At 48.4% G+C, this 21,606-nt stretch overlaps 2 protein-coding genes across 3 annotated transcripts in view; one reads left to right on the top strand and one right to left on the bottom strand.

The window, feature by feature from the left end:
• FHIP1B (FHF complex subunit HOOK interacting protein 1B) overlaps positions 1-3,299 on the bottom strand; it is a 38,315-nt gene extending 35,016 nt beyond the window's left edge. For both annotated transcript variants that reach the window (XM_089513154.1, XM_089513158.1), the window contains exons 1-2: positions 3,224-3,299; positions 2,638-2,715 (exon numbers count right to left, since the gene is read on the bottom strand). The gene's annotated coding sequence lies outside the window, so the exon portion shown is untranslated. The remainder of the gene's footprint in view (positions 1-2,637; positions 2,716-3,223) is intronic.
• On the top strand, positions 3,054-21,213 carry CNGA4 (cyclic nucleotide gated channel subunit alpha 4). Its single transcript, XM_089508488.1, has 7 exons — positions 3,054-3,087; positions 3,204-3,381; positions 6,916-6,959; positions 8,140-8,239; positions 10,917-11,023; positions 17,044-18,042; positions 20,810-21,213. Exons 1-7 carry the CDS (start codon positions 3,054-3,056, stop codon positions 21,211-21,213), a joined length of 1,866 nt encoding a protein of 621 aa, XP_089364614.1.
• Positions 21,214-21,606: the final 393 nt, after the last annotated feature.

Genomic DNA, 21,606 nt, shown 5'->3' with positions numbered 1-21,606 from the left:
AGAAACCAATTCGCCAACACAAAATCAATCAAGTCCTATTGACAGCAATGCTCATGAAACACACGCACCCCTTGAGAGACCCCCTTCAGCAGCAACTCACTGTTGTTGTTGTGTGCCTTTGACCCTAAAGCAAACCTATCATGAGGTTTTCTTGGCAAGTTTGCCATTGCCATCCTCTAAGTCTGAGAGAGTGTGTCTTGCCCAAAGTCACTCAGTGGGTTTCCATGGCCGAGCCAGGATTCAAATCCCGCTCTCTAGAGTCATAGTTTGAGGCTCAAACCACTACGCCATGGGAGCCATAACAGTTCACAGCCTGTCTAAATAAACCAGAGATCAAGAGCTCAGCCTCACAGGGCTATTGTGGCAGCACAAGAGAGCACACTGAAGACCACAAAGACAAGCAATGGGCATTCAGAGGGGAGGGAAGGGTGCAAGAAGGTACAGCCAAAGTCTGGTACCTCATGAACATCCTAGCCACGGAAGCAGTCCTTTCTGATCTCCTCCCTCATCACCAAAAGACGACCTTGTGCCCAAGCAGACATACATCCCTCCAATCACACTGGCATGACCGGCTGGCCCTGGACAGCTCCCTGAAAAAGGGTCAGAGCAACAGAAGTGCTCCACTAGATGATGCTGGACTACAAATCCAGTCATTCCCACTGTTGACTATGCCCTCAAAGGCACGCAGATCAGGGTGGATCAAGCTGCTGCTGATGTGCCCCCTTCTGCTCCAAAATGGCAGGCAAACAGATGCTCGTGTGCCCTTCCTGTCTGCCAACGTAAATGCCCTCTTCACCCACTCAGGTGTGTACCATTGTAAGGCTGTGCCTCCCTCCGACAAGATAGGAGACCCTTATCTCCATGGTGTGTGTGTCCATGCCCAATGCACCCATTCGCCCTAGGGCAGAAGGATCGGAGGAGAGCCCCACCAGGTGCCATCCAGGTGCCAGCGGCTACTGGCCAGGTGGAACCAGAATTAACTGGGGAAGAACTCTGAGGGGCTTCTAAGTTCCCTTCCACTGGCAGGGCCCCTCTGACCGAGAGAAAGAGAGAGAAACACCACGGCACACAGAGCTGCCCCACAGAAGGGGGAAGAAGGGGCCGCAGGTGGGCACACATCCCCTAGGAGCAACAAAAAGGGCTCCGATGGCCTCCCAAAACAGTGGTGCCAAGACCCAAAGACCAATCCAGCTGGGGGACAACAGAATTCACAGGCCTCGTCTCCCGGACCAAGGCAAGAGCCTACCTCGGAGGTCTGGTTTTCAGCATTCCTGTGACTGAGGAGCTGCACACGCACGCACGCACACACACCTCACAGCCAAAAGGAGGAGGGGGATGCAGGAAAGCCCAGTGGCACCTGCCTGTCAAGTAAGCCCCTTGTTGGTAGATAATACCCCAGAGGACAGGATCAAAATTCAAAATGACCTGAATAAACTAGAAAGCTGGCCAAAACTGAAATTCAACACAGAAAAATAAGGTACTGCACTTAGGGTGGAAAAATGATAGGATGGGGACACCTGGCTTAAGGAGACTATGTGTGAAAGGGATCTAGGAGTCCTAGTTGACCACAAGTTGAACATGAGTCAACAGTGTGATGCGGCAGCTAACAAGGCCAATGCGATTTTAGGCTGCATCAATAGAAGTATAGTCTCTAGATCGAGGGAAGTAATAGTGCCACTCTATTCTGCTTTGGTCAGGCCCCAAATGGAATAATGCTGTGTCCCGTTCTGGGCAAAACAATTTAAAAAGGACATTGAGAAACTGGAGCGTGTCCGAAGGAGGGCGACTAAAATGGTGATGGGTCTGGAAGGCATGCCCTATGAGGAATGCCTTAGGGAGCTGGGGATGTTTAGCCTGGAGAAGAGAAGGTTAAGAGGTGATATGATGGCCCTGTTTAAATATTTGACAGGATGTCATATTGAGGAGGGAGCAAGCTTGTTTTCTGCTGCTCCAGAGAATAGGACCTGGAACAATGGATGCAAGCTCCAGGAAAAGAGATTCCACCTCAACATTAGGAGGAACTCCCTGACAGTAAGGGCTGTTGGACAGTGGAACAACAGTGGAACAACAGTGGAAAGAGTGTCAAGGAATCTCTTTCCTTAGCAGTCTTTAAACAGAGGCTGGATGGCCATCTATTGGGGGGGGGGGGGGGGGAGTTGCTTTGATTGAGAGTTCCTGCATGGCAGAAGGGGGTTGGACTGGATGGCCCTTGGGGTCTCTTCCAACTCTATGATTCTGTGATTCTACTCCACCTGTTTGAATGGCACTGAATGCCACCCCATGCCCAATATCCACCCCACGGGCCTTGCTCCCCAACACACAGTCACCCTCCCAGAGGGGTGAGGGTCCCCTCTTTCTTCCAGGCCCCCAACAACCCACCTTGGCACCCCCTGGTCCATCACCACCAGCAGCACAGGGGTCCCCAACCCCCTTATGCCCAATGTGGACAGTGGGTGCCCATCCGGGGCAGTGCCCCCCAATCCAAGAGGCCTCAGGGATGCTCTGCCTTCCTCCTCAAAGGCAGCCATTGCAAGGGGGGGAGGAAGCCTGGGGGAAGAGATGTTCACCCCAACTCCCTCATCCCCCCATGGGCCTGTATGGGTTTTCCCCATAGATGCCCCCCAAATACCCCCTTACCTTGGAGTGAGGAAGAGGAAGGCAGTGTCCAGCCCCAAAGGAAGAGGAGGAAGAGCTCATGTCTCCTTGAGCCTGCATCTGTGGGGGGGACACACACATAAGGCTTAGGGGGAGTCCTTATAGCCCCCCAAAAGACAGGGAACCCCTACTTGTAGCCCCCCAACAAGGGAAGGGACCCCCCTTATCTGTCTGTGACAAGCTCTAAAAGAGCCAAGTATTTGGGGGAGGGGTCTGATGTGCCCCCTCCCCATTTATCCCCACTGAATGATGAGGAGAGAGGAGGGGAATGTCCCCACTAATGCAGGGGGGCTTTGTAGGGGCAGGTGGGGGCCTCAGAGGTTCCCACAACGGTGTGTGTGTGAGTGTGGGGGGGGGGGGTAACAAGGGAACCCCTCCCCACAGGGACAGCCCCCAGGATGGAGCTGTGTGGGGAGAAGGAGGTCAGAGGAGGTAACGGAGCCACCCTCCCAAAGGTGAGGGAAGGGGCCTTGGGGCTGGACAGCCCCGATTTAGCCCCCTGGCTGCCCCCAAGCTCCCCTGGGGGCTACTCCGCCGCCCCCCTCCAGGCGCGCTCCCGACGCCTCACCTGAGCGCCGCCGAGGCCGCCATTTTGTCTCCGCCGCCGCCGCCCGGACAGGCCCCGCCCACCGGGAGGCGTGGCCCTCGCTCCCTCTCCGGCGCCGCAGTCTCCGCCCACGCCACGCCCCTCCACCTGCAGGCCCCGCCCAAGGGAGGAGCCCAGGGGTGAAGGTGCTCCTGGCGCTCTGCACATGCTCAGGAAACCGTCCTGATGTTTGGAAGCGGGCGGGTTTTTAATTCTTTTCTTTATTAAACATATAATGTACATACAGAGAATACAATCATCACACAATACAAGCAATGGACACACAATAAACATGGGATGAATAACAAATACTCAATAGTACATAAATACCTAGAGAAAGATACAAAAAGAAAGGAAAGGGAAAGAGGAAAAACAAAGAAGCAGAAGAACAAATTGGAAAGTAGACAAAGTGACTTCCTGGATTTTGTTTTGATCTACTTCAAATTATTTACAATATTTCAGTAATTACAATTGTTTTATCTCTAATATTTAAAAGACTTGAAAAATAAGAAATAGAACTTACTTTGTTTTTCGCTGGTGAAGAAAATAAGAATTTTTTTATTTTAAAAATAATTTTATTGTTTTTATTATTGTTGTTGTTATATAATGTAATATTATGCAATATAATATATAACTTTATATATATATATATATATATATACACATACACACACACACACATTATAATATAATACAATTATATAGTTAATATAGATCTGTGGGGAGAAGAAGGCAATGAGGAAAAAATTGGGATATAATTAATTATATTAATTATAATTATATCCCACTTTTTCCCATTACTAGAATCATAGAATCTGGAAGCAGGCAGATTTTTTAATTTATTTCTTTCATGTTAAAAATAATAATAATAATAATAATTATATAATATAATATAATAGATAATATAATTATACTTAATTATATACCACTTCTTCCCCATTATTAAACATCCATTCTACATATAAGCTGGGATTTGAACCATGCAATCATAGAATCCTAGAGACCACAAAGGACATCTAGTTCAACATTGGCCATAATAGTCTTTGAGGACTCCTGGAGAAGAGGAGAAGTGCCAGCAGACTGGAGGAGGGCAAACATTGTCCCCATCTTCAAAAAGGGGGAAAAAGAGGATCCCAACAATGATCCTCCAGTTAGTCTGACATCAGTTCTAGGAAAGATTCTGGAGCAGATCATTAAACAGAGAGTCTGTGAACATCTAGAAGGCAATGCCATAATCACAAAAAGTCAACATGGGTTTCAGAGAAACAAGTCATGCCAGACAAATCTGATCTCTTTCTTTGATAAAATGACCATTTTGGTAGATGAAGGGAATGCTGTGGATATAGTAGATCTTGATTTCAGTAAGGCCTTTGACAAGGTTTCCCATGACATTCTTGCAAACAAGCTTGTAAAATGTGGGCTAGACAAAGGAACTGTTAAATGGATCTGTAATTGGTTGACCGGCCGAACCCAAAGGGTGCTCAACAATGGCTCCTTTTCATCCTGGAGAGAAGTGACCAGTGGGGTCCCACAGGGCTCTGTCCTGGGCCCAGTGCTATTCAACATCTTTATCAATGACCTGGATGACAGAATTGGGAGCATACTTATCAAATTTGCAGATGACACCAAATTAGGAGGAATAGCTAATACCCCAGAGGACAGGATCAAGATTCAAAATGACCTGAATAGACTAGAAAGCTGGGCCAAAGCTAACAAAATGAAATTCAACACAGAGAAATGTAAGGTATTGCACTTAGGGCGGAAAAATAAAATGCACAGATATAGGATTATGGGGGACACCTGGCTGAATGAAACTACATGTGAAAGGGATCTAGGAGTCCTAGTTGACCACAAGTTGAACATGAGCGAACAGTGCGATGCGGCAGCTAAAAGGCCAATGCAATTTTAGGCTGCATCAATAAAAGTATAGTGTCTAGATCAAGAGAAGTAATAGTGCCACTCTATTCTGCCTTGGTCAGGCTTCACCTGGAATATTGTGTCCAGTTCTGGGCGCCACAATTCAAAAAGGACATTGAGAAACTGGAGCCATGTGTCCAAAGGAGGGCGACAAAAATGGTGAAGGGTCTGGAAACCATGCCCTATGAGGAACGACTTAGGGATCTGGGGATGTTTAGCCTGGAGAAAAGAAGGTTAAGAGGTGATATGATAGCCCTGTTTAAATATTTGAAAGGATGTCATATTGAGGAGGGAGCAAGCTTGTTTTCTGCTGCTCCAGAGAACAGGACCCGGAACAATGGATGCAAGCTACAGGAAAAGAGATTCCACCTCAACATTAGGAGGAACCTCCTGACAGTAAAAGCTGTTTGACAGTGGAACACACTCTCTCAATGGAGGTTTTGGTGGAGTCTCCTTCCTTGGAGGTCTTTAAGCAGAGGCTGGATGGCCATCTGTCAGGGATGCTTTGATTGAGAGTGGCAGGGGGTTGGCAGGGGGTTAGACTGGATGACCCTTGGAGACTCTTCCAACTCTACGATTCTATGATTCTATGAACATCCTTCTGCCATGCAGGAACTCTCCATCAAAGCACCCCTGACAGATGGCCATCCAGCCTCTGTTTCAAGACCTACAAAGAAGGAGACCACCAAAATCTCTAAGGAAGGAGTGTATTCCATTGTCAAACAGCTCTTGCCGTCAGAAGGTTCCTCCTAATGTTTTGGTGGAATCTCTTTTCCTGTAGTTTGCATCCATTGCTCTGTGTCCCATTCTCTGGAGCAGCAGAAAACAAGCTTGCTCCCTCCTCAATGTGACATCCCTTCAAATACTTAAACAGGGCTATCATATCACTCTTCAACCTTCCCTTCTCCAGGCTAAACATCTCCAGTTTCCTAGGTCTCTCCTCATAAGGCATGGTTTCCAGGCCCTTCCACCATTTTGGTTGCCCTCTCATGGACATGTTCCAACCCTGGTCTTCCAAGTCAGAGTCCAATGCTCAAACCACTATGCCACGCTGGCTCTCTAATATTAAAATAATACAATATAATAAAATAACAATAAATAAAAGTAGCTACTCATTTTTCCTCCTCTTTGATTGGGTAGAAGATGCAAACCCCAGGACCAGAAAAAGTCAGGTGAGCAACACCTATGCCTGGATCCTAAATGGCAAAGCTCCTAAATCCAGCGTCCACTTGCTTGCCTGCATTGCCTAAGAGCTGATATGATTGCCCTGTTTGAATATTTGAAGGGAATCCATATTGAAGATGGAGCAGGCTTGTTTTCTGCTGCTCCAGAGAGTAGAATACAGAGCAATGGATTCAGGAAAAGAGATTCCACCTCAACATTAGGATGAACTTCCTGAGGGTAAGAGCTGTTCAGTGGTGCAAGACACTGCTTTGGAGTGCGGTGGGGTCTCCTTCTTTGTGGTCTTTAAACGGAGGCTGGATGGCCATCTCTCACAGATGCTTTTATTGTGAGTTCCTGCATGGCAGAATGGGGTTGGACTGGATGGCCCTTAGGTCTCTTCCAGCTCTATGGTTCTGTGATTCTGTGTGGTCCGCCTGGCCTGGCTGTTGCTCCTCCCTGGGGCCCTCATCAAGCCAGCCAAGGGGCCTTTGCCTCCCTGATTGGGCCCTTTAGGGTTGCACCTGCTGGCTCAGGTGTGCGCTTGAGACCTCCTGGGAGGCTCTGTTGCTACGATGATCTACCTGGTTGCACAGCTCAGGAGCTAGAGCAGTTGGGAGGAGGGAGAGAAGGAAGGAAAGTAGAGAGAAAGAAAGAAAGAAAGAAAGAAAGAAAGAAAGAAAGAGGGGAACTGCTGCACTTGGACCCCTAGCCTCTGCCTGCTTCGGCTGACAAGATGAATGGTCTGGTCATCCGGGTCCTCCGGCCAAGGGTCAAGGATGAGGGGAAGACAGAACTCATCCAGACAGGGGAGAGTAGCCACGGTGGTAGTGGGAATGCCCCCAGACCTGTATGGTAAGTGGGCACCGCCTGGGCGAATGGGCTGCCTGGGAAGCAAACCAAGGGGAAGCAGTGTGATGCGGCAGCTAAAAAGGCCAATGCAGTTCTAGGCTGCATCAATAGAGGTATAATGTCTAGATCAAGGGAAGTAATAGTGCCACTCTATTCGGCTTTAGTCAGGTTTCACCAGGAATACTGTGTCTAGTTCTGGGCACTACAATTTTAAAAAGGATGTTGAGAAACTGGAGCACGTCCAGAGGAGGGCAGCCAAAATGGTGAAGGGTATGGAAACCATAAAGCCCTATGAGGAAACATTTAGGGAGCTGGGTATGTTTAGCCTGGAGAAGAGACAGTTGAGAAGTGATATGATAGCCCTTTTTAAGTATTTGAGGGGTTGTCATTTTGAAGATAGAGCACGCTTGTTTTCTGCTGTTCCAGAGAATAGGACACAATGGAGCAATGGATGCAAGCTGTAGGAAAAGAGATTCCAGCTTTAGTCTGTAATCCCGCTTCAATCCGCCGGGAGAGGCGGGGAAACCAATAAATGTTTTTATTATTATCATTATTAACATTAGGAGGAACTTCCTGACAGTAAGAGCTGTTTGATGGCTGGGTGGCCATTTGCCATGAGTGATCACAGAATCATAAAGTTGGAAGAGACCCCAAGGGCCATCTAGTCCAAACCCTTCTGCCATGCAGGAAGTCGCCATCAAAGCACCCCTGACAGATAGCCATCCAGTCTTTGTTTAAAGACCTCCAAAGAAGGAGACTCCACCAGAATCCAATGGAGTGTGTTCCACTGTCGAACAGCTCTTACTCTCAGGAAGTTTAGCTGCTGCACCAGACTGTTGACATGTTTAGCTTGTGGTCTACTAAGACTCCCTCCAAGCCGTCATGTAACCTATCATGATAAGAATGTTGAAGGGTGTTGGCCCTGCTTTCAGCCTCCTCTCTTTTCCTCTGCAGCAATGGGCCTGGAGAGAAGAGCTGGATCCTGGACCCCTCTGGAGACTGGTATTACCGGTGGCTCATTGTGATGATTGTCCCCATCATGTACAACTGGATCATCCTCATCTGCAGGTGATGGGGGTGTTGGGGATGGGAGACTGGGCTGACTCAGCTGGAAGACCCCTGTTAAGCATGTGTGGGGGTCTTTTGAGACAGATAGCCAGCTGCAGATCTGTGGCAACTTTGTCATGACATGCCCAGGGGAATGGCATTTGGGGGGGCTTTCCTTGTTGTGACAAGACATGGATGAATTAGATTGTAACAGAATGGCCCAAATGGACCGTGTGGAACTCTGCCCTTTGCATATGTATGCCTCCATTAATCATTGTTGTTGTTAGCTGCACTCATGGCAACCCCACAGATGAGGCATCTCCAAGACTCCTTTTGGGTCCTGCAAATTCATGCCCATGGCCTCCCAGCTCAAGTCTAAGCAGCTGGCATGCGGTTTTTGTCTCTTTCTGCTGCTCCCTACCTTTCCAAGCATTATCACCTATTTTGTAGTGAATAATGTCTTCTCATGATGTAGCCAAAATACAATAACCTCACTTTGATCATCCTGGCTTCCAGGGAGAGTTCTGGCTTGATCCACACAGGTGTGGATATATATATCTTGATTTCAGTAAGGCCTTTGACAAGGTTCCCCATGACATTCTTGCAAACAAGCTTGTAAAAGGTGGGCTAGACAAGGCAACAGTTACATGGATTTGTCATTGGTTGACTGGCTGAACCGAAAGAATGCTCAACAATGGCTCCTTTTCCTCCTGGAGAGAAGTGACCAGTGGGGTGTCCAGTGGGGCTTTGTCGTGGGCCCAGTCTACTATTCAACATCTTAATCGATGACTTGGATGACAGAATTGGGAGCATACTTATCAAATTTGCAGATGACACCAAATTAGGAGGAATAGCTAATACTCCAGAGGACAGGATCAAGATTCAAAATGACCTGAATAGACTAGAAAGCTGGGCCAAAGCTAACAAAATGAAATTCAACACAGAGAAATGTAAGGTATTGCACTTAGGGCGGAAAAATAAAATGCACAGATATAGGATGGGTGACACCTGGCTGAATGAAACTACATGAGAAAGGGATCTAGGAGTCCAAGTAGACCACAAGTTGAACATGAGTGAACAGTGTGATGCGGCAGCTAAAAAGGCCAATGCTATTTTAGGCTGCATCAATAGAAGTATAGTGTCCAGATCAAGAGAAGTAATAGTGCCACTGTACTCTGGAATATTGTGTCCAGTTCTGGGCACCACCATTTAAAAAGGATGTGGAGAAATGAGCGTGTCCAAAGGAGGGTGACTAAAATGGTGAAAGTTCTGGAAACCATGTCTTATGAGGAAGGATTTAGGGAGCTGGGGATGTTTAGCCTGGAGAAGGTTAAGAGGGGATATGATAGCCCTGTTTAAGTATTGGAAGGGATGTCACATTGAGGAGGGAGCAAGCTTATTTTCTGCTGCTCCAGAGACTAGAACGTGGAACAATGGATGCAAACTACAGGAAAAGGGATTCCAGCTCAACATTAGGAGGAACTTCCTGACAGTAAGGGCTGTTTGACAGTGGAACACATTCCTCCCTCGGAGTGTAGTGGAGTCTCCTTCCTTGGAGGTCTTTAAGCAGAGGCTGGATGGCCATCTGTCAATGGGGATGCTTTGATTTAGATTTCCTGCATGGCAGAAGAAGAGGGTTGAACTGGATGGCCCTAGCGGTCTTTTCCAACTCTACGATTCTATGTTCAAGGACCCATTTGTTTGTCTTTTTGGCCATCCATGAGATCCTAAGCACTCTTCTCCAGTAACATCTCCAATGGATTTACATTATTTTCTTTCTATCTGCTTTCTTCACTGTCCAGCTCTTGCATCTGTAGATGGCGATGGGGAATACAGTGGCTTAGACAATCCTCCCTTTAGTGTTCATAGTTATATCTTTACATTTTAGGACCTTTTCTAACTCTTTAATAGCTGCCCTTCCCAGTCCTAGTCTTCTTCTAGCTTCTTGATTTCAGTTGCCATTCTGATCAATATTTGATCCAAAGTTTGGAATTTTTTGACTACTTCGATTTTCTCATTATCTAGGATGAATTCATGCAGATCTTCTGTGATCATCATTTTTGTTTTCTTAAGGTTCAGCATTAAACCTACCTTAGGTCTTTCGTCCTTGAGCTGTAGTGATATCGAAGGGCAAAAATGCAGCCAAAACTGGAGTATGAAAAAGAATCACTTTTCCCTGTGGGATGGGGCCTTCCAAGGTCCCTGCGGAACTAATTTGGCTCCCTGACCTCTGCCAGTTCCTCCTCATTTAAGAAGCATCAATCTTTAATTCTTTAGAAAATCTATTTAACCCCATTGAGGAAAGAAAGAGGAAAGAAGGAGAGCGAGAGGGGTTCTGGACAGAATCCTGGAATCTTGTCTGTAGTCCACTTTACTACCACCCCATAGCTATAAAATAAATATGCAATACCAGAGCAGAGAGGAAGTTAAGAAGGAAATGGTGAAAGCACCGAGGCCAGGCAGCTGTCCCTTGGGAGAGATCTCCAGACTGGTGGGGCCACCACAGGGAAGGAAATGCAAGAGGAGGAATTTGGGGGCAAGGAAAAAAGAGACAAGAACAGCTGGAAGGCTGAGATGTGCTGGAAAGACCCAGCTGGGGAGTGAGCCTGGATTCTGCACCAGGGACCCAGGAGGAGGGACAGCCTTTTGGAGACTGAAATGCTCCCTCTCTTACCTCCCTTCTCCTTTTCCTCTCCAGGTCCTGCTTCCCAGATGTCCAGCAGAAATACTTGCAGGTGTGGCTGGCCCTGGACTACCTCTCTGACCTGCTGTACCTGTTGGACATTGGGGTGTGCTTCCACACCGGTCAGTGATCTCCCTGCCTCTAAAACACCCTTAAGGGCTTATAGCCTGTGCTTTCTCTCCTCACTCCCCTCTCCAATTTGCTGCCCTTCCAAGGTAAAAGGGGTTCTTCATACATCCTCCCTTCTCTCTACCTGGCAGGCTGTAGAATAATCGAACCATAGAGTTGGAAGGGACCACGAAGGCTATCCAGTCCAACCCCCTTCTACCATGCAGAATGCACAACCAAAGCCCTCCTTGTGACAGATGTCCATTGTTTAAAACCTCCAAAAAAGGAGACTCCACTACACTCTAAGGCAGTAGCCTATTCCACTGTCCAACAACTCTTATGGTCAGGAAGTTCTTCCAAATGTTTAGCTGGAATCTCTTTTCCTATTGTTTGCATCCATTGTTCTGGGTCCTATTCTCTGGAGTTGCTCCCTCCTCAATATGACACCCCTTCAAATATTTAAACATGGCTATCATGTCACATCTTAACCTTCTCTTCTCTAGGCCAAATGTGCCCAGTTCTCTGGAGCAGCAGAAGACAAGCTTGCTCCATCCAACAAGCTGATGTCAGGCCTCACCTGGAATACTGTGTCCAGTTCTGGGCCCCACAATTCAAAAAGGATGTTGACAAATTGGAGCATGTCCAAAGGAGGGCCACCAAAATGGTGAAAGGTCTGGAAATCATACAGCCCTACAAGGAGAGACTTAGGGAGCTTGGTATGTTTAGCCTGGAGAAGAGAAGATTAAGAGGTGATATGATAGGCCTATTTAAGTATTTGAAGGGGTGTCACATTGAGGATGCAGCAAGCTTGTTTTCTGCTGTTCCAGAGACTAGAACATGGAACAATGGATGCAAACTACAGGAAAGGGGATTCCACCTTAACATTAGGAGGAATTTCCTGATGGTAACAGCTGTTTGACAGTGGAATACATTGCTGCCTTGGAGAGTGGTGGAGTCTCCCTCCTTGGAGGTCTTTAGGCAGAGCCTGGATGGCCATCTGTCACAGGGAGGGCTTTGATTGTGAGTTCCTGCATGGCAGAAGGGGCTTGGACTGGATGGTGCTTCTTGGGGTCTATTCCAAATCTATGATTCCCTCTACAGTCGGCCCTTCTTATACACGGATTATTTAATACACAGATTCAAGCATCCATGGTTTGAAAATGTTCAAAAAAGTATAAATTTCAAATATCAAGCCTTCATTTTCCATTTTGTATAAGGGACACCATTTTGCATTTTGTCATTATATTTAATGGGACTTGAGCATTCACGGATTTTGTTATCCATGGGAGATCTTGAAACCAAAGCCCAGCAGATAACAAGGGTCCACTGTATTTTTTTTTAGTCATCCTTATTATGACACCCCTAAAAATATGTAAACACGGCTACTATCATGCCACCTCTCAACCTTCTCTTTTCCAGGCTGAATAGAATCATAGATTCAGAATCATACAATCATAGAGTTGGAAGAGACCACAAGGGCCATCCAGTCCAACCCCATTCTGGCATGCAGGAAATCCAAATCAAAGCATTCCCAACAGATGGCCATCCAGCCTCTGCTTCAAGACCTCCAAGGAAGGAGACTCCACTACACTCAAGGGAGTGTGTTCCACTGTCGAACAGCCCTTACTGTCACGAGGTTCCTCCTAATGTTGAGGTGGAATCTCTTTTCTTGCAGTTTGCATGCATTGCTCTGGGTCCTAGTCTCTGGAGCAGCAGAAAACAAGCTTGTTCCCTCCTCAATATGACATCCCTTCATCTATTTAAACAGCCCAGCTGCCTAAACTCCTAGGGCTTGTTGGTTTCAAGACCTTTCCCCTTTTTGATCACCTTCCTCTGGATACGCTCCAGATAGTCAGTATCTTCTGGACGTGCTCCAACTTGTAGTCCCAAAGCTGTCCACTGGATGGCAGCAGCATCCCACCTGCAGGGTCCTGCTCAGGTTGGCTTGAGGATGCAGGAGTGGGAGACACCCGTCCCCAGAGAGCCCTTGAGACCCCTGAGATGTGGGCTGGAGGGGACAAATGGGCTCTCTCCCCCTCCCCACGGCAGAGCAGCCTTTTCACCCCAACACCACAAGACCAAACTGGACAGGGAAGAGAGCTGCCTTGGCTAATGGAAGGAAGGATGTCCCTTCAGTGGCAAACACAAAGCCAGGGGTCATTCAGGGCACCTTAAGTGCTTTTATCTTGTGAGTCACCTTGGGCCCCTTTCTGGGAGAAAGGCAGCATAAAAACGAAATAAATAAATAAATAAATAAATAAGGATTCACCTTGGTCAGCATCATCTCTCCTAGCAGCCATGTGGGTTATTTCCCCCTTTGGTTGGCAGGGATAGAGGACCTGCAACAAAGGCCTCATTCCCACATACAAATAAATTGCTTTGTGATCTGAATTGATGGATCGGTTCGGCAGCAGAGTGTGGTTCACACAACATTTGCCCCGATCTCATTTTCTTGCTGTAAAATAAAATGAAATAACCCACTTGTGGTTCACATGACGAATGATCAATTCAATTTAAACCGTTTCCTGCGGGAGTCTCTCAAAATAATCCATTTGTGGTTCACATTGGCAAATGAATGGGTTCAATTTGGAGAGTTTTCAGCAGGGTTTCCCCCCCCCCCTGTCCATCAATGGAATTGCCTTGACGTACTTCCGTATGAGGGGCAAAGGGCAGTGGACGCAGGTTGTTAATTTCCGCTTCCCCACCCGGCGACTTCATGTCATAGTAAATCGATTCTGATCTGCATCTCGTTCACACTGAGATTCGATTCGATTCTTCAACTCTATCTCTGGTAGAGAGGCAGGATATAAATAAAATTTTATATTACATTAATATTCCAATCCGCATCTGGTTCACACTTGTGCGGAATTGATTTATCCAAAAAGACGCGGGGAAAATCAGCATAAAAAAGTCGCCGGTTAAATGGTCTAGTAGTACATGGCTCTCCTCTCCAAATCGCTTCAGCGATTCAGTTCAAGCGCCAACCAGGGTCATTTAAACCACTTAACCCGATTTGCAAACTGTTTTAAAATGTAGTGGGGATGAGGCCAAACTGTTGCAACATGAGGAGAGGTGAAGGGGTTGTCATTAGATGGAAGAAGCAGGAGGAGATCATAGAAGGGCAATAGGTGGAAGGTGGTGGTCATTTGGACTCCCACCATATCCACACACCCCAATTGTTCTGCATGAAGTTGGCAGGGCAGTGGTGCCACAAAAGCCCCAGAAGGGGCTTTTCAGTGAAGGGCAGCGGGTGCCCAGAGCTGCAAGATGAAGCCTGGTGGGGAATGGCTGTATTCAGCCAAGGGCAAGGTGCAAAATCCATTGCACCAGCTTTTGAAACTCACAGTCCTCTTCATCAGACAAGGATAATGAATTTGGCGGAAGGTGTATGAAAGCCAGAGGGTGATGGAATCATAGTTGGAAGAGACCACAAGGGCCATCCAGTCCAAGCCCCTTCTGCCATGCAGGAACTCACAATCAAAGGTCCTGGGATCTGCATTTTTGTTTTGGAACAAGAATAGAGAGGAGGGTTTGTAGACAAAAAAGCGGAGTCCCATATACAGAGGGAGACCACATACCCCATGACCCTGATCTGGCTGGGCACAGAGGCAGCAAAAGGAAGGCAATCGAGTTGTGGGCTATGCTAAGCAACAACAAAGCAACCTGACAATAAATGTATAAACAGTACCAATCCTGGCATAGCCTTAAGTCTGAAACTAATTATGCAGTGAGTTCTATATTGCTACTCTCTGTAGTAATATTACTAGTGTAATGGTTCATATAAACTATAAGTGTATATAACAAGACACACCACTAATAGAGATACAATATGTAGAAAAGATGTACATTTTATGACAAACCTACATAAAAGACAACTTACAAATAGTGTCAGTATCCAACTATCAATTAATATATAATATATATACATAATGCAATATTGTAAATACAATATGCATTATATCTTTCTCACATATGCAATATACATTATACCTTTCTTACATATGCAATATGCATTATACTTTTCCTACATTTGCAATATGCATTATACCTTTCTCACATAAACAGGTAACAGAACCTGATCATCGCAAGTAATTATATACTTGGTAATTAACCAAATGGCAATCACTGATTCTCAGTGTAAATAAAGAGCCAAACAAGGACCAACACAAACGTATTTAAAGAGTGTTAAGTCCATAGATGCTGCTTGACCATGGCCCTGAGCTGAATGGGCACAGGACAGCAAAAGGGAGGCAGTCGAGTTTGGGGGTCAGAAAGGGCACCCCTCTTTCCTCTGAGACTGAGGTGTGCTCACTTGTGCCTAGTGCAAGGCCAAAAACACTCTCTCTCTCTCTCTCTCTCTCTCTCTCACACACACACACACACACACACACACACACCAGGAAGAATGCAGTGGGTCTCTTAGGAAGCCTGCCCACAATCAGGCCAGAGCTGTGCCAGGTGTGACTGGGAAGGTGGGCAACAGGCAAAGGGGCAAAGAGTACCATCCCACCTGGACCATATTTTTACCAGAGAACCTCCATTTTGTGTGAGATTTCCTCTTCTCAAAAGCCAGGGCAGTGCCAGGAAAAGGGAGAAGAGGAGAGGTGCCTGCTTGTGATGCTGGGAAGGTTCAGCTGTCCTTGAACCTGAGAAGGTTCTGTTCTTTCTCTGAAATGCCAGAGGCAAGGCCAGAGCGCTTCCCTACCCTCTTCCTCTGTCTCCCTTAGCATTCTCTTCTGGCAGGAGGCATCCACTGGCATCTGATGCCCACTGGAAGGGACTGGGGGGTAGCAGGCAATGGGGGTCACTAGAGAGAAAGCTGAGCGGGGCAGCCAACAGACTCTAGGTTGCTGCCTGGCCTTGTCCTTTGCAAGGTCTGTCTGCACCCTGTGCCACTTTGCTAATTATAGGTGAAAGGGGCACCAGGTGGGAAGTGCCCACAGTGCAGGCATAGGTACCATTTGAATTGCGGTGGGTGGGTGGCCTTGCAGGCATCCCATCATCATTATCATCATCATCATCATTATCACCATCATCACCATCAAACAAGCTAGTAAAATGTGGGCTAGACAATGCAACTGTTAGATGGATTTGCAATTGGTTGATCGGCTGAACCCAAAGGGTGCTCAGCAATGGCTCCTCTTCTTCATCCTGGAGAGAAGTGACCAGTGTGATGTCCAGTGGAGTTCTGTCCTCAGCCCAGTTTGCTATTCAACATCTTTGTCAATGACTTGAATGAAAGAATAGGGGGCTGAATACCTGGAATATTGAGCAGTTCTGGGCACGACAATTCAAGAAGGATGTGGACAAGCTGGAGGGTGTCCAAAGGAGGGCAGCCAAAATGGTGAAGGGACTGGAAACCATAAAATCCTATGAGGAGAAAGCTAGGAAGCTGGGGATGTTTAGCCTGGAGAAGAGACAGTGAAGAGGTGATACAGTATATGATAGTCCTGTTTAAGTATTTGAAGGGGTGTCACGCTGAGGATGGAGCAAGCTTGTTTTCTGCTGCTCCAGGACACAGAGCAATGGATCCAAACTATAGGAAAAGAGATTCCACCTAATCTTAGGAAGAACTTCCTGACATTAAGAGCTGTTTGATAGTCGAACACACTTCCTCGGAGTACTGATAGAGTCTCCTTTGGAGGTTTTTAAACAGAGCCTGGATGGCCCTCTGTTACAGGGAGGGCTTTTATTGTGTGTCCCTGCATGGCACAAGGGAATAAGGCTGGATGGCCCCTTAGGATTCCTACTCTAAGATTCTGTGTATGCATGCATGGCACAAGGGAGCTGGATTGAATGGCCCTGGGGTCTTTTCCAATTCGATGGTTCTATGCTTCTATGCTCTCCATAGTCCCTAATGACCCAGGAAAGGTGAGGCAGAGAAGGATCAGGAAGGGGGAATGATTGCCTATGGGGCTGGCCATGAGTCCTAGAAGAGCCAAGGGGTATCCTAAAGGCCATCTAGTCTTTTGCCCCTGTGCTGATCTTTTGCCCTTGTGTTGATCTCCCTCCCCTCCCTGCTTCTGGCCTCCAGCATTCCTGGAACAAGGGGTCCTGGTCTGGGACCGTTCCCAGATCTCCCATCACTACCGGCTCTCCTCCATCTTCCTGTGGGATCTCGCCTCGGTGTTCCCGACAGACCTGCTGTACTTGTTGGTGGGGATGGGGGTGCCGGTGGGGGTGCGGGCCAACCGCTTCCTGCGGACCCCCCGTCTCTTCGAGGCCTTCGACCGGATCGAGACGCGCACGGCCCACCCCAACTCTTTCCGGATCGCCAAGCTCATGCTCTACATCTTCATCACCATCCATTGGAACAGCTGCCTCTACTTTGCCCTCTCAGGGTGGATCGGTTATGGGACGGACGAGTGGGTCTACCCCAATGCCAGCATCCCAGGTTTTGAAAGACTTCGGCGCCAGTACCTGTACAGCTTCTACATCTCCACCCTCATCCTGACCACGGTGGGTGACACCCCAACACCCCAACGAGAGGTAGAGTTCCTCTTCATGTCTGCTGATTTCCTCCTGGCCGTCATGGGCTTTGCCACCATCATGGGCAGCATTATCTCGGTGGTGGCCAACATGAACCAGGCCAATGCTGTCTTCTACCCCGACCAGGACCTGGTGAAGGAGTACCTGCACAGCCACCAGGTTTCCCGCTGCCTCCAGCACCGAGTGGTGAACTGGTACCAGCACCTCCAGATGAACAAGAAGATAACCAACGAAGGCCTCATCCTGCAGCACCTGCCCGGGCGCCTGCGGGCCCAGGTGGCGGTCAGCGTCCATTTGCCCGCTCTCCGCAAGGTCCAGATCTTCCAGCACTGCGAGCAGAGCCTGCTGGAGGAGCTGGTCCTGAAGCTCCAGCCCCAGGTCTATGGGCCCGGCGAGTATGTCTGCCGGAAGGGAGACATTGGCCACGAGATGTACTTCATCCGAGAAGGGCAGCTGGCCGTGGTGGGCGACGATGGGGTCACTCAGTACGCCATCCTCGGGGAAGGGCTCTACTTTGGCGAGATCAGCATCATCAACATCAAGGGTGAGCCAGTTGGGGGGGGGGATGGGGCTCTCCTCAGCCAGGCCCATCTCCCTTGGCCTGGACCCCAAGAGTGGGGGCAATAATGAGGGGCTGAGAGGCTGAGACTCCCACCAATGATTCAGAATGGACCCAAGACAGTCTCTGAATGCCAGACTAGCCAGACTGACCCTTCCTTCCTTCCTTCCTTCCTTCCTTCCTTCCTTCCTTCCTTCCTTCCTTCCAATTCACCCACATCTACAGCCTCACTTTACCCTCCTCCCCTTTCACTTCCTATCTGGACAATTTCACAGTTCAGTGAGTTAAAACAGTCCCTTCCTTTCCAGTGGCTGCAGTCCTAATCTATGTCCATGTATGTTTTCCCTTCAGTTACTTTAGAAATGTGAAATCAGTTTACTGTTATTTATTGACTTTGTGGAAAGCCGTTGGGAAAATACCCTGAAAGGCAGGTTAAACATCCGTTCAAAAACTGCGAAAGCAGTTCTGAACAGACAGACAAAACATCTGGATGAAATCGCCAAAGATAGGATCCCATAGGCACCATTATCAAAAGTGGCGCTGCTGTGGGCAGGGCGCACGATCAGACTATGCCTCCCCAGTTCCTAAATTCTAGGGTGGACTCCATACCACTTATGGTCCAAAATTCCAGCCAGTGGTAACATCTGGTGGGCAAAGGAGGTCATGTGCTCCCCAGATGTTGTTGAGTTGGAACTCCTCACCATGGGCTGTGGTGGCCAAGGTGGATGGGAGCTACAGTCCAACAACATCTGGAGGGCTGAAACCGAGGATGAAAGTAGAAATATTAACAGTGGTGATGATAGTGGGAAGGGCAGCCATGCTGGCCTCCCCGACAGGTGTGTTGTATGGCATTGCGATATCCCCTTGAGCACTGAGGATGTGAGGCAGCTCCTCTTTAGCACAGGATTGTGGCCTTTCAGCCAGGGAGAGAGTAAAGGGGATGCCCTGCCCCAGTTCTGAGTGGTCCTTGCAGAGTGGCTGCAAACAGAGGCCACTTGGTTAAAGACCAGGACCTGAGGGGAGATGTTTCCACCTGGTTCTCTCTGTCAGAGACCAATGCCACCTTGGCACAGTCCAGCAGAAGTTATCCTTGGCCAGGTTATGCTGGAGAGCCAGTCTCACGCTACCAAGAACAGCAAGAGCTACTGCAACAGCCCTGGGGAACCTTTGGCTCTCCAGAAATCCCCAGCCTGCATGACCAGTGGGGAGGGATGATGGGAGTCACAGTCCAAAGCATCCAGAGGGTGCAAGGAAGTTTGCACAAGAGCCTTTTCCTTCCTGAGGAGCCTGGAGGCCAAAAAAAACTGAGGCAAATCAGGGTCAACTCAGATGGTCCAAGAGGGCAAAGCAGGGAGGCCAGGTGGAGGATCTTCCAGGGAAATGTCTTGGGGCACCCCCTACTCATGGCCTCTTGTGCCAGCCCTTTTAGAGGATGGCAAAGAGGGCAAGAGGAAAGCAATGTTCTCTTCAAATCATAGAATCCTAGAGTTGGGAGACACCCCAAGGGCCATCCAGTCCAACCCCATTCTGCCATGCAGGAACTCTCAGTCCAAGCATCCCCATTGACAGATGGCTATCAAGCATCACCACCATATCAAATTTTTATTCTGGATAAATCAAATCTTTATCCATTTTGTAGTCAGGTGGCCTCATTCATTTTCTAGGTATTTAATCGCTTTGTTCCAAACTTCTAAGAATTTATCAGATTTCTCATCTCTCAACTTTCTAGTTAGTTTATCTAATTCTAACGCCTCATATAGCTTTAAAAGCCATTCCTCAGTGCAAGGGACTCTCTTTCTTTTCCAACACTTCGCATAAACAATTCTAGCTGATGAAATAAAACAAAACACAACCATCCAGCCTCTGTTTAAAAACCTCTAAAGAAGGAGACTCCACTACACTCCATTGAGGGAGTGTGTTCCACTGTTGAACAGCCCTTACTGTCAGGAAGTTCCTCCTAATGTTGAGCTGGAATCTCTTTTCCTGTAGCTTGCATCCATTGCTCTGGGTCCTAGTCTCTGGAGCAGCAGAAAACAAGCTTGCTCCCTCATCAATCTGACATCCCTTCAAATATTTAAACAGGGCTATCATATCTTCACAGAGACCTCACAGGTGAGTCTGGGGCCTGAGAGGATGTCCAGTCTGGCCACCAACTCCCTCCTCCCCCAACACACACCATGGAGGTGGTCCTCCCCCTCAGCTCCTCTTTCTGGGCTGAGTCAGCCTCACCCAGGGTTTCCCAGCTCCTCAGAGTCTGCTTTGTGCCCTTCTGCTCCACTCTGGGTCCAGGGCACTCTGTGCTCTGCCCCACTCCTCCCCTGGATTCTGGCCCCTTTCCACCCCCAAGTTTGGGGCAGACTCCTATGCCTGATTTCGAAAGTCCAGAGCCAGCATGAGTGTTGGACTATGGCTCTGGAGACCAGGGTTCGATTCCCAGCTCAGTCATGAAACTCATTGGCTGACCTTCGCAAATCTTTCAAAGAAAACCACATGATAGATTCACCTTAGGGACCCCATAAGTTGGAAACGACATGAAGGCACATAATGACAACATAATTGGGTCTGGCCTGGTCAGTCCTTCGATGGAAGACTACCAGGAGGGAACAAACCCAGGGAAGGTCAAGAAATGGGAATCATGCCTTAAAGACTCTCTGGAGAGCCCTGTCAGATACCGGTCAGTGTTGGCCATCCTGGGCTGTCAAGGCCTGTTTGTCCCAGCCTAAAGTCCCCTTGCTTCTTTCCTATCTTCCAGGGAACAGGTCTGGCAACCGCCGCACAGCCAACATCCGAAGCATTGGCTACTCGGACCTCTTCTGCCTCTCCAAGGAGGACCTAGCGGTGGTGTTGGCCGAGTTCCCCAGTGCCAAGGCAGCTCTGGAGGCCAAAGGCCGAGAGATCTTGCTCAAGATGGACAAGTTGGATGTCAATGCTGAGGCTGCGGAAATTGCCCAGCAGCAGGAGGAGCAGCGCCGGACGGCGGCCCTGGAGGATGGACTGGACGCCCTTCAAACCAAGCTGGCCCGTCTGCTGGCCGGGCTAGAGTCTGGAGCCTTCAAGCTGGCCTTGCGACTGGAGCAGCTGGAATGGCAGATGCGGGACTTGGGGGAGGAGAGGGAGGCGGAAGAGGAAGAGGAAGGGACCCCAACTGAGCCTTAGGCCTCCTCCAGCCGCACCCCACACCCTCACCATCCCCAGTTCTGAAGTCCCCTGACTGAGCCCCTGCAGCAAAGAAGGCCACCTCCTCCTACTCACAAGAAGGTGGCCGGTCCTCTTGTGTGCAGACCAAAAGCCATTCTCCTGGCCTGTGAGGTTCCCAGGTGTAATTATCCTTCCCACCCCTCTTTCTCCACATTAGTGTGGGTTTGGGGCTGGTCTAAATGACCTTCTTGGAGCCCTCCCAGCTGTTTTGACTCTGTTGGATCAAGAGAGCCAGGCTCTCTTCCAACCAGGGGCAGCCAGTGCCTTCTCTGCTGGTTACCTCTTGGTTTTAGCCTTATGTCCTGATCCAGAGTGAAGGGAACCTGTTCTGAGACTCCCCCAGAGAGATCC

This window comes from Sceloporus occidentalis, unplaced genomic scaffold (genome assembly GCF_023333645.1).
Source record: "Sceloporus occidentalis isolate IW3139 unplaced genomic scaffold, rSceOcc1.0.p SCAF_2, whole genome shotgun sequence".
Lineage (NCBI taxonomy): Eukaryota > Metazoa > Chordata > Lepidosauria > Squamata > Phrynosomatidae > Sceloporus > Sceloporus occidentalis.
Note: the sequence above shows the minus strand (reverse complement) of the source record. Positions and strands in the feature narration are given on the sequence as shown.

Coding starts and splice junctions, on each gene's coding strand:
- CNGA4 (XM_089508488.1), top strand. CDS start 3,054: ATGGAGCTGTGTGGGGAGAAGGAGGTCAGAGGAG. Junction 3,088..3,203: donor GGAGAAGGAGGTCAGAGGAG/GTAACGGAGCCA, acceptor GCCCCCCTCCAG/GCGCGCTCCCGACGCCTCAC. Junction 18,043..20,809: donor CAGCATCATCAACATCAAGG/GTGAGCCAGTTG, acceptor CCTATCTTCCAG/GGAACAGGTCTGGCAACCGC.